The 16,664-nt window shown below is 40.8% G+C and overlaps 1 protein-coding gene across 1 annotated transcript in view; it reads right to left on the bottom strand.

Annotated features, from left to right (window-relative positions):
• PDGFRB (platelet derived growth factor receptor beta) overlaps window positions 1-16,664 on the bottom strand; it is a 225,715-nt gene that overhangs the window by 36,574 nt on the left and 172,477 nt on the right. Inside the window, exons 14-15 of the mRNA XM_082255005.1 lie at window positions 7,355-7,459; window positions 7,130-7,240 (exon numbers count right to left, since the gene is read on the bottom strand). Coding sequence (XP_082111131.1) covers window positions 7,130-7,240; window positions 7,355-7,459 — 216 coding nt within the window. The remainder of the gene's footprint in view (window positions 1-7,129; window positions 7,241-7,354; window positions 7,460-16,664) is intronic.

The raw sequence follows: 16,664 nt of genomic DNA on the forward strand, positions 1-16,664 counted from the left end.
GCTGACACCCGTCTGCCATCCGATCCGACAAAATCCGCTGAAAACAGATGGATGGCGACACGTTCACCATCCATCCATCCAGCGGGTCAGATGGGATGAAAACGGACATGCTGTCCGTTTTCATCCTATCTTCCCATAGAGGAGAGCGGGCCTCTGACAGGTCCGTCTCTTCACAGTGAGCAAAGACGGACCTGTCATCTGCCTGCTCAGCGGGGATCACGGAGCGAACCCTGCTGAGCTAGCAGGGTCTGCCGAGGAGATCCGCCCCGTGAAAAGGGGGCCCTAATGTTTGTTTTTAAAAATAATACCTAAATTATTCAATTTTACCGAACCCTTTGTTATTAAAAGTGCAATTATTAAAAAATTAAACTTAATTGCACAAAGTTTGTGCTAGCTTGTCCAGCTATTCAGAACAAAGGGCACAAATGATGCCCTTGACTCTTTGTACTGCAATACCAGATACCACCAGCAGAGGTAAATTTGTTATTTTATCTTGTGGTCAGGGTATAACCAGGTAACTGAAAGCTCTTTCCAATACTAAGGCTACATGCACATGTGCGTATGAACTTAAGCTCCAAATATGCTGCCAGAAGTTGGCAGACAGAATGCCTCTAATGTGTACATGCATATTCCATTGGAAAAAATGTACATGCATATGCACAAGTTTATGTATGCTTAAGTGTAAACAGGCATGAATTAGGCTAAAAAAAAACTCCTCTCTGAACGCAGGTTTAGGGCATTTTTTTGCCCTAGAATGCAGCTCTAAAATAAGCCTGTAAATTACATAATGTGCATAGGTACATTAGATAACCTAGAGCTGCTTTCAGAGGAGCAAAAAAAAGCCAGACGCCCGTAAAAGCGACATTTTTTCTGCTCATGTGCATGAGGCCTTAAAGGAGGCACCTAATCCTACTTCAAAAGGTAAGGTTTTGCTAAGGTGACTTGCCTCCATATGAACTAAGGTAGTCTTACCAAAGATGGATAGATTGCTTGTAGACGGTAAAGGAAAAACAACTATGTAAGAAAACATTTTTTTCTAAGAATTATTGAATATTTTTTGATAAATTGTCAGAAAATATCCACAGTATGGTACAATGAAAAACCATCTCTACAACAATGTTGGTACAACAGAAGCACAGGCTGAAATCATTTCAAGACAGACCCATCTAGACTTGTGGACCCGAAGAGACGTAACAGCCCCTTGTACTTGGTGTAGTTACAATTTTGCTCATGGTGTTGAATGTTGCCTTTTCCAGAAATGATTGCATCAGCATTTTATTCCTAAGCCCCATATAGATAAATACTAACACAATTAACCCATTATGTTTAGGGCATGCGTCGACAGGCTTTTGGTGGAATCAGATGGGTTCTGCATTCCCATACAAGTCAATGGGAAAGCTAAACCGGCTTGAAGCAGGTCAAGTGCAAGTCAGAAGGAGGTCTCTGCAGGACACTTGTACCTGTCAATAAATTCTAAACGATCTCAGGAGTGACTCAAACTGTTGCCACTAACACAAGCCTTAACCCCATTGATAGAACCTTAGATTTGCATTTAGGAACCCTAAAAAATGTTTAAGGAGCCAAAATCTAGACTATGTTTCAGCCTTTTTTTAGGTGGTACTGCTCATAAAAGGAAATATGGTGCAATTTTGACTGGATATGCCAAGTCAAACAGAATATGTAAGGTGAGTTATATTCAAAATGAATGCTCATAAAGTCTTGAAGAGTCTTGGTGGTGATAGTAGGATACATTTTAATTTAATGAAAATCCAGGAAATCTAAAACATAACTGATTTATTCTTTAATACTGTTTATTAAAGTAAATGTAAAGGTTTTATGAGCTTATCAGAAGAACTTTTACTAGAGTTGGAGACACGTTTTTGAGACATCACATTGTGTAATCTTTTCTGGATATTACCAGTATAAGATTATTATTTCTGGTATTTTCCACAATGCCTGCAGGGCCAAAATGTATGTTTGGGTAAAGCAAATGCTGTTAAGTTCTAATCCATCTTGATTTAAAGTTTAGCAAAATAACCTGTGGTTTATACTGACTCCCAGCATGCTGTGTCAGCAGTAGTACGGGTGCATTGTTTTTCATTGGAACTTTAGTTGTGTACAATAACTGAGCACAGTAACTTGTGTTTTCAGCATACTGGCTTTTTAGATGAGTTTCCCCAGTTTCAATAGAGAACAGGAAATACACTTTTCCTTTTTTGCATTGTCAAGTTCTTGTTTAGCAGTTCACAGACCTCCACCATGCTCCCCATATAGGATCATTCCCAGCAATGTGCAGTCTACTGGTAGTAACTAACAATGTTGTTGTTCTAGGAGAGAAGAAAGCTGCATCTCACACAACTTAAAAGGCAGGAATGGAATGTTAAAACTAAGACCCCTGAAAAGGTCAGTCCACCCACAATCAGTATTCTTGTTATAAACTGAGTATAGTAGGCTAAGACAGTCCCTAGCTTCTTATCTGTATTCGATAAGTTGAAACCACTCTGCCATGACTTTAATCCTGCGAGTTTGGGATATTTCTGCCTACTTTTGAGTGTTCCAGCTTTTCCTGTAGCATTCTCTGTGCTATAAAGGAAATTAAAAAAAAAAACTCAACGGGGGGAACTACAGAAGGTGTCCAGACCCAGAAATTCCAGCGTAGAGCTACCATTAATCGAATCCCTGACATAAAAAACTCTTGAGTGGGTAAACCCTCCAGCATCTACCAGAAAATCGCCTGAACCTTGGGTAGGAAGTCTGCTTGACTCATTGTATTGGAATGAAGGCCGCTCTGGATGAGAAGACTGGTCAGAGACAATAGGCGCAGGGATGGTGATGTGAGTCAGGCAAACAGAAGACTCGGATGGCACTAGAGTAGCACTCCAAGAGGGAAGCAATTCTCTGGTAATAGAAAAACAAACAGAAGGTGCTTCTAAGTGCAGTAACACAAGATTTATTTTTTGCCCAAGGTAAAAACACAGTTACTAGAAGTAAGATGGGGGAGGCTCATCAGGATCGCCATGGTAGGAAGGTATGTAGTCCAGCAACAGGCAGTCCTAAGGGTAGTTCCATGTGCAGCCAGTTAGACCAGATCCCAGCCGACTAGCAGAGGGGGGCCGCGAGAAGAAACACCAGGAGCAACGGCCGTGCTGCCGGGACCAGCGTGGATTGCAGGGCCCTAAAGTGACGTCAACTGGAACCGACTGGGGCCAGCATGAAACATAGGTTGGCAGAAGTGATGAAAAAGGGGAAGGGCGCATTTCGGAGTGTGCTATAGCGTGGCCAATAACAGAGCATTGTACACAAGAGTTTATTTAACAGCAAAGGCTGCAGCACTACGGGTGGGATAAAAACGGCAGCAGCCGTGGTGTATGTACTAAACACTATAGTTAACAATCATGCAGATAGTGAAAAAAATATATATACATAAAAGATAAAAAAAGCATAAATGGTTAAAACAGACATTACAACAGCACAAATCACAGAAACATGTATATACAAAGGCAACCAAAGATTAAATATAAAACAAAACTTTGGAAGGACTACAGCTACCAGCATTCCATATAGAACAGGACACAAGATACAAGGGACCAGCTGGACTACAGGTACCAGCATTCCGCACATAGAACAGAGAACTACCTTCCTACGTAGTATTAGGGTATGTGAAGCAGTAGATCAGCTGGACTACAAGTGCTAGCGTTACACACATTGAACAGGGGAACTAAAATGCAATATGATATATCAGGTGGTTGTAGGAGAAATAGCACATAAATATATAGGGGTTTTATATATAAATATTTATAACTGAAAACATTTGGAATGGAGACCACCATTTTACATAGTATAATTAGGTGTGTGAATATATATCAACTATGTAAACTTACATTTACAGGTATGTGGCGTGATTCTCTCACTATGTGTATATATATATATGGAAGTGTTTCTGAGCCTAAAAACACATAAAAAGGGGAAGGAATTATTTCTTAGAACCAAATATATGCATTAGTTGTCATATATTTGATTCTGAGAAATCATTTCTTCCCCTTTTTTTGCATTTTCAGGCTCAGAAACACTTTCATAGATATACACATAGTGAGAGAATCACGCTACATACCTGTAAATGTAAGTTCACATACTTGATTTATAATCACACACCTAATTATACTATGTAAAATGGTGGTCTCATTCCAATTTTTTCTGTTATAAATATTTTTCATCAGCACTCCCTGCTGCACATCTGTACATACAGTATACACTACCTTTGTCCATGTACATGCAGCACTCCATATACATACCCACTTGTACGTGTGTGTATGCATGTATGTACATATATACACAATATATATATATATATATATATATATATATATATTATATAGCCCCTGTAAATTTGTGTGATATTTCTCCTACATCACCTGATATACCATACAGCATTTTAGTTCCGCTAACCCCCTGTTTAATGTGTATAACGCTAGAACTCGTAGTCTAGCTGATCTACTGCTTCACATACCCTAATACCACATGGGAGGTTGGATCCTTGTTTTACGTGCGGAATGCTGGTACCTGTAGTCCAGCTGGTCCCTTGTTTCTTATATCCTGTGCTATATAGAATGCTGGTAGTTGTAGTCCTTCCATTTTATGTTTCATCTTTGGTTGCTTTTGTGTATACGTGTTTCTGTGATTTGTGCTATTGTAATGTCTCTTTTAACCATTTATTCTTATTTTATCTTTTTAATATATTTGTGTTTTACCATTTGCATAATTGTTAACTATATTGTTTAATACATATACCAAGGCTGCTGCCGTTTTTATCCCACCTGTAGTACCGCTCCCAGTCTGGTGCTATATAAACTCTTGGGTATTAGACTCCATTATTGGTATGAAGAAGGAGCCAATTGCACGCTCCGAAATGCGTCCTGCCCCTTTTTCGTCACTTCTGGGAACCTGCGTTCCATGCTAGCCCCAGTCGCTTCCGGTAGACGTCACTTCGGGCCTTGCATTCTACGCTGGTCCCGGTGTTCTGCCGAAAACTCCAACCTGCCATGATCTCCTACAACGTTATTTACAGTGAGTGTACACCAGCAATAATTAAAGATTTCGACCACTTGGTGTTTTCACAGAACAGGCGGCAGCCTTTCCACTCCGGTAGATGCAACAATTCGTGGAGATTGTTGGTCCGCCCGCTAGTAACCAAAAACATGGCCGCCTCCAAGGCAGCCTCAACTAGCAGGCAGACTAACAATCTGCGCTAATTATAGCATCTACCGGAGTGTATAGACTGTCGGTGTTGTGTGAAAACACTAAGTGGTGGAAATCTCAAATTATTCCTGGTGTACACTCACCGGAAATAACGTTGTAGGAGATCTCGGCAAGTTGGAGTTTTCAGCAGAACACCGGCAGCATGGTCTTTCCTCCTGGTGTTTCTTCTTGCAGCCTCCCCTCTGCTGGTCAACTGGGATCTGGTCTAACTGCCTGCACATTGAACTACCCTTAGGACTGCCTATTGTTGGACTACATACCTCCCTACCATGATGATCCTGATGAGCCTTTCCATCTTACTTCTAGTAAGTGTGTTTTTACCTTGGGCAACAAATTAATCTTATGTTGCTGCACTTAGAAGCGCCTTCTGTTTGTTTTTGCTGCTTGACTCATTGCCTCAAGTATTCCCCTGAGTGAACATTGTTACCTCTGCCAGTCCTCTAGATTGTCCATGTGGGGCCAGAGAATTTGTATGTAAGAATGCTGCTCTTTCACTGCGCATTGCATTACATATCCAAGACTACTTTGTTAGTGGAAGTGACCTGGAGTCACTACTTTCATGTGAAAAAACATATCCTCAATATCCCACATAGTTGGGAGGAGGGAAAAATGTTTCTTTAGAGAACCTGTCAATTCAATATTATCTGGCTCAATGTCTTAGATCAGGGGTCTCCAAACTTCCTGAACAAAGGGCCAGTTTACTGTCCTTCAAAATGTAGGGGGGGGGGGAGCTGTGGCTAGTGATAGTAGAAAATGTCCTAGCACCAGTGAGAGTAGACAAAGGGGTCAAGTCACAAAGCTTTACTGCATGCGATAAGGGTATCATATTACTCATTTGCATAAATTATTGCACACGATAAATTAAATCCAATTCACCCAAAAAAAATGGTTATGCGGTATTTACCAAAAAAAATGTGCTGGTAAATATTGCATAAAATGCTCTTACGTCCAATTTACAAATGGACCAGAGACTAAAAAAGCATGTGATAATTACCACCAGGGTTTTGCTGGAGGTATCACATGTGGTATTTATCAAAAAACAGACTATGATCGGGGGTTTGTTTTTTGACAAATAGCTGGTTGCTATGCAGCTTGCCATGCAGCTTGCCAGGAAGCCAGCTACTGTATCCTTAACAACAGATCACTCATCAGCTGTCAGCAGGCTTCCCTGCTAACAGCTGATTGTAAAAAAAAAGCAGACAATTAAAAAGTAGGCCACAAAAAACAGCGTGCCCCCCAGCTCATACCAGGCCCTTCGGGTCCCATGGCAAAAAAAAAAAAAAAATACGTGGGTTCCTCCCAAAACCCATACCAGACCCTTATCCAAAGGGCTGTATCTGGCTGGTGGGCTGCAGTTTGGAGACCGCTATCCTAGATGGAGGAATCAAGATGACAAGGGAACAACCTAAGGCTCTGTGTTTATCAGTCGAGAAGGAGGTCTCTAATTTCTCACACTTTAGCGCCATATTGGGCGTGCATAAATCTGCCTCACAGTTCTAGTTTTTTAAATAGAAGCTTCTATATAATTTTTCTGGTTTGGGAAGCTAAGTAGACTCATAGTTCCTCTTTTGCTACTATTCCTAACAGTAAATTGATAAGTTGTGAAATTTGAGTTCTCTGAGAGGTCATCTTGGCAAATGCAGGAGCCAAAAGATTATACATCTTTGCGCAGCTATCAGCAAGCCACACTCTCTGAAATGGTAGCTTTGAGTGGACTGACCCTTTAAACAGATATCAGCATGCAACAGTCTAATGCTAGCATCTTCTGCAGATGCCATGAGTTACAACATATCTGGGTCCCTTGCTAAAAGACCTTCTGTAAGCCCTGGAGTGTACAAAAGTCAATTATAAGCAGGAGAGCATTATAAATTACCTCCTTTCGTACATGCGGCTAACAAGTTGACGATATTTAGGTGTGGACCTAGATGACTCATGATCTTCAGCTCAGACATCAGAGCCTGCTTCTCACTGCTCCTGGCAGTGGCTGTGAAAATACATTAGTGGTATAAGTGTATATAAACATTCATATTGTAAGAATATTCAGACATAACAGATTTTATGTTTTGATCTCAGGATTACTGTCAGAAACTCAACTTACATTTTAGCATCTTCACAGCTACTTTTGTGGTGGACTGAGCATGGCCTAATCCATGAGCTGTAGCTTCAACAACTCTACCAAATGCGCCAGAGCCAAGGGTTCGACCTGTAAAACAAAATAAATAGTCCTTTCTCAATGGCATCAATGGATTTCTTTTATAGTGAAGTAGAAATTGGCACAGGATTGATTTGGTGGGACAAAAGATCCTCAGGTTGGGAGGGGTAGAGGCACATGTAGAAGGACCATTCATGTTTTTTATATGAGGAACTGTGACTGTCATGTCACAGTTCCAAAAAGCATGACAAGTCGCACCCTAATGCCAGCAATGGAACCATTCAAATTGCAGTGACTCATGTCGCAGGGACTTTGCAAAAGGTTCCTTCTCTAATTTTTTCCAATTTCATTGTGACTTGCAACGAAATCAGAGGTGCAATTGCACTGATCTGGGGCTTTGAAATCATGCTAAACTAGCGCGATTTTGAATTGGCACTGGTGTGAACCAGGGCTTAACCTCAGAAATTAAATCTGAACAAAGCATCTTTAGTGTGCACTTGTCTTAATCCAGAGCACTAAGGGGTTGATTTACAAAAGACAAATAGACTGTGCACTTTACAAAGTTACCCTCTGCAAGTGCAGTTGCTCCAGAGCTTAGTAAATGATGCAAAGCCACACATTGCAAAGAGTGCCCAATCACGTGCAAGGAAAATAAAATAAAAAAAAAAAAAAAAAACAGCATTTTTGCTTGCACATGATTGGATGACAGAAATCAGCAGAACTTCTGCTCATTTACTAAGCTCTGGAGGAACTGCTCTTGCAGAGTGCAACTGCACTTTACAACGTGCACGGTCTATTTGCCTTTAGTAAATCCACCCTTATGAGTCATTTATGTCTGCTGCCTCGTTCCTCTGCTATCTGCATAAGTCATTTCTGACAAGCAACATTAACCTCCTTAGCGGTATTCCCGAGTGCGGCTCGGGGTGGAATTTCAGTGCCATTAGCGGTAACCCCAAGCCACACTCGGGGTACCGCCAGGGAGCATTGCTGGATCCTGGAAGAGATTACTTACCTTGTCCCTGGGATCCCGCAATGTATTCCGGCAGCATATGCTGTGTGCCCCGGCGGCAAATTCAAAAAGTAAAACACACAAACGCTGATATATTGTAATCCTATTGGATCACATTACTAAATAAATTGACCTTAGTTTGCCCCCTAGCGCCCTTGCCTGCAGTTTTACTGTACCTTATATATATATATATATATATATACACACATACATATATATATATATATATATACACACATACATATATATATATATATATATATAATATATATACTTTAACTTATTTATAGTTATTTATTATATTATAATTTATGATTTTGTGTTTTAAAATGTATCATACCCGAGATGTTATAAAGAAGAACGCACAGTAAAAGAAAATCATATGTAAATAGTTGGTTTGGGCTGTTCGTCCTTAAGAATTACAAGCAAAATAATGGTACCGCTTTCAGCACCAAAAATCTGAAACAATCATACCACCAGGGAGGTTAAGGGGAAGGAACAGGGGCATAGTACAAAAAATGATTTCTATTATATTTTATTATAATTATAAGAGAGCCAAAAATGCTGAACCCAGAGAGAGAGCAGATGAAGATGTCGGTACCAGTGAGGGAGTTCATGGACATTGCATTGATAAAAGAGAGAAGAGGCATGAGCCCAAGCTTTTTTACTTTTGGATGGAGTAGGGTAAAGGGTTAAAGCCCTGCCCGGCTTTTTTCCATCTGTGCCCCATTGAGAAATTTACTTCCACATAGAAACAACAGAAAGTAAAAGGAGATAGGAAAAATGCCCTATTGGACAGTGGTAACCAGAAAAGAATTCCCATCTATTCCTGTTTTGGTGATGGTGACAACTGAATTGTTGGAATTATCCCTCGTTTTCAGGTCTGTTGAGACCAGAACTCAAGAAGAGGATAGATCTCACCAGTCACCACTGAAGACACAGGTAGCAATAAAAAAAGCTTACAGAGATTCTTGCCCTTCCCTACTTTAGCCTAAAAATAAAGTTCTGGCTTTAGTTACACTTTAATGAGAAATATCGTTTTTTGTTTATTATAAACATTTTTATACAGTTCATACTTTACCTGCCTTATTGTGCAAGATTAAATGCCACTAATTGCATTGTTTTGGCATACATGTTCTTGTTTTTGTTGTAAACTTTGAATATAATAAAAAAAAAATCACTTCTCTACAATATAGGAGTACAGATCAGTTGTTTCCTATTTGGAGTTACTCTCTTTTAGAACCAAATCCCTCTGTCTCCTATTCTTCCTCACTTTTCCTTCTTTTTGGTGTGACCCTTCAGGGGCAAGACCTCTAATAAAAAAAAAAAAGGCATTAACTACCAAAAGAGTTTATATTACTTTAAGCCCCTGTTCACAATCGAGAGACTTGTCATGCGATTTGACAGGTCAAATCACTTGAAAAGTTGCACCCTTTTGCTGGCAATCAAACTGTTCAAATCTGTGCTGTACAGATCACATGTGAGGCCTGTGTGATGCGAATTCAGTCTTACAGATTGCACGGCTGATTTGGCATCGCATTCGGACCAAAATGGTGCAGGACCCTTTTTTTGGTTCGCACTGGAATCAGATCGCATGGGTGTTCACACCTATGTGATCCGATTCCTGCACCGTTTCACTGTTCGCACTGCGATCTTCAAACCGATTTTGGGTTGTCATTAACTTTGTATTGCATAGGGCAGTGTGAACTGCCTGCCAGAGATATGCGATGCAGGAACCCACACAGGAATCATGCTTGTTCCCGAACCATATAGGTGTGAACCCAGCCTAAAGCAGAATTAAATATAAAAGTAAAAAAATGCAAGCAGGCAGGCCCTTTACTACAGAATAGACATGCTATGTCTCCTCTACAACAAAACAAACTTACCCACCTGTTCTCAATCTTCGTTAACATATACATTGAACTGCACATGCGCAGCTCGGTGTACAATTTGGGAATAGCACTGGTTATGAGTAAGGCCTGTAGGGGCTGAAACCCGTCAATGTTTTAGTGCTGGATTTTATTCCCCCTGTCCTGCTTAATCTTCAATAAAGTATGCTTTACTGCAGTACACCAAGGCGTTTTCTCTTGTGATTGTACATTCTGGGAATATCTCTGCCAGAATCAGTAAACGTCTGTATGCAAGTGTGGGAGCTACATCCTTCTGGCCCGGCCAATCAAGAGTATGTTAAGCCGAAACCTGTTTTCTAGTTCTGGATGGGGTGGAGAAGAATTGGAACTTCCGTTGGATTTTTTACTCCTATCAGGGGCCTAATTTGAGGAAAGTACCTTTGTTTCCAGTCCTGCTGATATTGGAAAATCTGCATCAGGGACACCGACAGAAAAATAAAAATCTGACAGGGGATCAATCCTTTACCTTCTCTACTAAAGAGAAGCATTTTTTTTTTCTGTCTGTGTTGCCGTTGGAAAGTTTTATGTTGTTGTCAGCAGGACAGGAAGTAAGAGGAAAATCTCTCTAATAGTAAAAACCTGACAAGGGTTGTATCCCTAACCCACCCTGTCCAAAACTATAAAAAGATATTTTGATTTTACAAGCACTAAACATTGTTTCGCATATTCCTTTTTCATGATCCAAGAAAAGGAGATTGGCAGGAGTACTTTCCTATTTTTTTGTGCTAAAAGGTGTATCTTTTTCTCCACCTAGAAAGTTGTGCGGTATACTGGAAAGCTCTAATGTTTTTAATTTTAAGATTTTTTGTTTTTTTGTTTTTATTGGAATAACTGGATAAAAAAAATTACTTTTTAGGGAAAAAGTGTAATATTGATGATTCAGACCAGCCTTTTTGAACCAGGGTGGCCAGGCACCCTGGTGTGCCTTGAGGTTCCTTCAGGGGTGCCTTAAGGTTCCTTCAGGGGCGCCTTGACAAATGCCTTAAAAATTGCCCAAAAGTTGTATATGAGCCAGCATGTGGATGAAGTCTGCCCTTTCAGTTACACTAAGTCACAGGTTTGCATTATCAGTTGACAAGGAGGATGTCAGTCGCCTGCATAGCATCCTTGTTTGATCCTCCCTCGCCCCTCTTCATCAGCGTTGGCGTCACATTAGCTGAGTAATGAAGAAAACTGAGGGAGAACAGAAACATTGGACTACTAGTCAGTACCAGTTTGCAAAAGTATATTTGCTTTGGAAGAGGAAATCCCCTCTAATGTTGAGAGTCCTACTTGGACTTGTGGATGTTGCTGCATTATGTAAAACTATTAGAAAAACTTTTACATTTTAGAATGGGGCGCCTCTAGACTGTCCATAATTTTTAAAGGGTGCCTTGACCAGGGGCTGACTGGCAACTTTCGGCCCAGGAGGCAAGTACAAACCAGAGGCCCATGGTGCAGTGCCTCGGCCCCCCTCCCACTCTCCCTCTTCCCGGCCTCCTCCTGACCCCCATTCCAGGCTGAAGCTCTGCTCCAGGTACTCTCTACTCACTGGCCGAAACCGGGTTCCCGACCTGGCCAGCAGGGGGCAGTTGGGGGGGAGCTGGGACAGCTCGGTCAGAGCTGCCTGGCGAAGGAGAGTCTCCAGTGGGGCATGGAACCGGCCTCTGCTCATACACAGTTTACACCATCCATCTGGGGGGGGGGGGGGGGGAGGCCTGCACTCTGTCCTTGTCTTCATCCTGCACTCAGTAAGCCTGCAGTGGGGACTTTTTACTTCTCTTCACCAGGAGTCCTTTAGGAATGTCTGTGGCAGAAGCGGTGCAGCCTTTTTACGGGGCATCAGAGCGGCCTGGGGGGCAATTTCCCCTCTGATCCCTTGCCCAGTCCTCCCCTGGCCTTGACTGAAAAAAGGTTGAGGAACACTGATTTAGGGGGTTGTATATAAATTAAAAATACATAGTATGCAGGAAATCCTATTTGAATTAATTAAAATCGTACTGGTTCTTCGCTATACTTACTATTAACCACTTGGGGGCACTCTTTGCCTACTCACTGTTTCACAGTCTAATTTGCAGCACATTTCGATAAAGATGACTTCAGTTTGGTTTTACTATTGCCATCTAACTGCAAAGAAGCAATTTGCATTCATTCCCATTATGTAGCTATATGCTGTCTCTTTTTCCAATGGTAATAAAGCATAACGAGCAGTTGGCAATAAAAACACTAATGAGTCAGTAGAGCTTTTAGTAAACTTGTTCTGGAATGTGTGAAGAGAGGTGATGACAAGTGTATTATTATTATTATAGACCAATAGGCAGAGTACGAACAATGTAACAATAAAAGTGGAAACAGTTGGACTGTGTCATGCCGTACTTGTTGCTAGGTAATCGTGACGGGACTAAATTCTGACTTTTGAGGCCGAAAAAATGAAAAAAAATAAAATGCATTTGTAGTATTGCTAAGGACACAGGGTTCACAGCCCTCACAGATTTGACCAGGCTCATATGTCTAAGAGAGAGTAAGATAGAAGCCAATGACACCACAATATGAGCTATGACGTAAAACAGAACTCCATTCTAAAATGTATAAGATAAAAAAAAAAATTGCCACTTCCCGACCACTCGCCGCCTTTTTACTGTGGCAGGGTGGCTCTCCTGCACAAACCGACGTAGACCTACGTCGGTCACACCCGGGAAGCTCGGGGGAAGCTGATGCACAGGGCAGGAGGCTCTGATTGCCGCCTGACACCCGCGATCGTTTCCCGCTGAGAGAGAAGGACGGTCAGATGTTGTAAACACAGCTGACCGTTCTCCCTGAAATGATCACAGAGCGCCTGTGATCCTTCTATATAGGATCGCATGTCTCTATAGTCATTTCACAAGCCATGCCCCCCCCCCCCCAGAGTTAGAAGCACTCCCCTAGGCTCACATTTAACCCCTTGATCACCCATAGTTTTAACCCCTTCCCTGCCAGTGTCATTATTACAGTAACAGTGCATATTTTTAGCACTGATTACTGTAGTAATGTTACTGGTACCCCCACCAAAAGTGTCAAAAATGTCAGTTAGGGGTTCGATCTGTCCGCCCCAATGTCACAGTCCCGCAAAAAAAATCGCAGATCGCCGCCATAACTATTAAAAAAAAAACAATAAAAATGACATAAATCTTTCCCGTAGTTAGTAGAGGCGATAACTTTTGCGCAAACCAATTAAAACATGCTTATTGCAATTTTTTTTTACCAAAAATTTGTAACAGAAAACAATTTGGCCTAAAAAGTTAAAAAAATGTGATTTTTAAATTTTTTTTTGAGAATGTCATATTGCAGAATGTGAAAAATATTGTTTTTTTTTTTTTTTCTTTTAAATTGTCATTTTTTTTTGTTTATAGCGCAACAAATAAAAATCACACAGGTGATCAAATACCAAAGCTCCATTTGTGGGAAAAAAGGACATCAATTTTATTGACACGACCGCGCAATTGTCAGTTAAAGTAACGCAGTGCTGAATCGCAAAATAGGGCTTGGTCATTAAGGGGGCAAATCCTTCAGGTCTTAAAGTAGTTAAAAAGGTAAAGTAAAAAAAAAAACATCTTTTGTTGCAATTTTTGGTTTTCTTTCCCGCAGTACTTATTTTCTTCCACAAGATGCCCTCATTCTGCAGGATCAATCAACCCCCACTTACTCTGAGCCCAGGTCACCCTGGACCTGCCCCAGCCTGGACAGTGAAAGAAAAGCAGCACTGTGATGAGTTTATCTCGTTGTCACTCTTCTATATTCTCCTATCAGCATGCTTCTTGCCACTACATGAACTGATTGTCTGCTTCAACCTCTCACCCCCAAGCTCAGGTACAGGTACTGAAAGAGGGTGACAAGGGTCAAACTCAGGTACTTACACTGCTTGTATTTAAAAAACACATGTACTGTGGAAATAGGATATAATCACCTCCTTTAAAACAATCACATTTTTTTGCTTTTCAGCCTAAAAAGGAGACAGAAACAGTTTTTGTTTTCTCCAGCTGTATTTACTCAGTGCAACTTATAACATCCAAGTGAAAGATAGAACACCATCATGTCAGAAAAAAACAAAAAAAATAAAAACAGAATCGCTGAGTTGGAAAAAGGATCACCCCTTTATGTCAGTATTTTGTTGAACCATTTTTGTTTTAAAGAGGAAGTAAAGCTTGCTCTGTAACTTGTACCTATTGGTAAGCCTATATTAAGGCTTACCTATAGGTACTGTAAATATCTTCTAAACGTGCACTGTTTAAGAGATATTTACTTTGCATGCAGCCAGTGACATCACTGGCGTATGCGTTCTGAAAGAACGGCTGCCTGTGCCGTTCCTTCAGAGCCCTGTGCTGTGAATGGTGGCTCCCACACACATGTGCGGGAGAGACGTCACCGCAGCTTCGGCCAATCAGATGCCCCAAAAGACGAGAACCAGGAAGAAAGATGGGTGAACAGGTCGGCCGTGTCAGCGGTAAACGGACGCGCTGCGGGGGCTTCGCTCTAAGGTAAGTAGTTCATAATGAGCTAGTATGCGATGCATACTTGCCCATTATGCCTTTGTCTTTCAGGTTTCTCTTTTATTTATTTCTTTTTTTGAAGTTTTACAACCTCTATAATTAGAGCCTTTAGCCTGTTTGGATATGTCTCTACTAACTTTGCACATCTAGACTTTGCAATATTTGCCCACTCTTCTTTGCAGAATTGCTCAAGTTCAGTTACATTTGCTGGTGATCGTTTGTGGACTGCAATCTTCAAGTAATGCTACAAATTTTCAATGGGGTTTAAGTCTGGGCTCTGACTAGGCCATGCAAGGACATTCACCTTTTTCTCCTTCAACCACTCTGTGGTAAATTTTGCCGTGTGCTTTGGGTCATTGTCATGTTGGAAAGTAAACCTTCTTTCCATTTACAACTTTCTGGCAGAGGGAAACAGATTTACCTCAAAAATTTGATGGTATTTTGTGCCATCCATTTTTTCCTTCTATCCTGACAAGTGCTCCAGTCCCTGCTGTAGATAAACATAACAGGATAATACCACCTCCATGCTTTACTGTGGGAACGGTGTTATTTGGATGATGAGCTGTATTGGATTTCCGCCAGACATATCGTTTGGTGTTGAGGCCAAATAATTCAGTGTTAGTCTCATCTGACCATAACACCTTTTTCAATGTGGCCTCAGAATCTTCAAGGTGCGTTTTGGCAAAGCTCAGTCATGACTGCATGTGGCATTTCTTGAGTGGCTTTTTTCTTGAAACCCTCCCATACAAGCCACATTTGTGGAGAATTTGTGATATTGTTGTCACATGCACACAATGAACACTCTTTATCATAAATTCCTGCAACTGCTTCAGAGTTGCTGTAGTCCTCTTGGTAGCCTCTCTGACCAGTTTTCTCCTGGCTCTTTCATCCAGTTTGGAGCGACGTCCTGATTCAGGGAGGGTTTGTGTTGTAACAAATACCTTCTACTTCTTAATATTATATGTCACTGTGCTTCCAGGCATTCATAAAGCCTTTGAAATCTTTTTTTTTTTTTTTTTTATCCATCTCCTAACTTATTCCTGTCCACAACTTTATACTGGAGAGCTTGGTGACAGTGCCTTGCCCCCCATAGTAGATTGTTTGCTTCAGTTGCACTACCAGGGACTGAAATGCTCCAGGAAAGCTCTTTTCATGCTGAGCTAATCAAAATGACCACAGCTGATCACAGTTGAAAGTAAAATGGCTTTGTGTGCCATTAAGAGGGTGATTAGCTACACCTGATTGAGTCATTTTTAGGAGGAGGACGGTCCTTTTTCCAACTCAGTGATTCTGTTTTTGAATTTTTTATATTTTTTTCTGACATGTTAATGTTTCACTTGGATTTTTCACAGCTGGATAAAACAAAAAAATGTGTCTGTCTTAATTTCAGGCTGCAAAGCAACAAAATGTGATTATTTAAAAAAGGGGGGGGGGGGTGATTCTTTTCTATGCCCACGGTAACTATGTAATAATGTTTACAGAGCTGCATTAATCTGTTCCTCTTATAACAAGTTCAGTGTTAAAGGCAGCCTGCTATAATTAAAATGTAATTCAATTGGAGCTGTTACTGCCAATTTATTTTAACAGCTTAGCATTTTCGAAAGGAGGTAAATAATGGTAACCCCTGTATTTTTCTGTGACAGATTATTTCAAAGTTGTCAAGTCCACATGAGAGCCAGGCAACCAGCCTTTTTAAGTAGAAGCAAAGACATCCGTTTTGTTTCTCATGATAGGTTCCCTTTAAAAGGAAAAAAAAACACAGCTGACAATGACTTCTTTTGCTAAAAACAGTGAATTTCCTCCATAAAAGAAAAGCCGAAAATTGATTCATC

Source organism: Pelophylax lessonae (assembly GCF_965119305.1).
Source record: "Pelophylax lessonae genome assembly, chromosome: 4".
NCBI classification, from domain to species: Eukaryota; Metazoa; Chordata; class Amphibia; order Anura; family Ranidae; genus Pelophylax; species Pelophylax lessonae.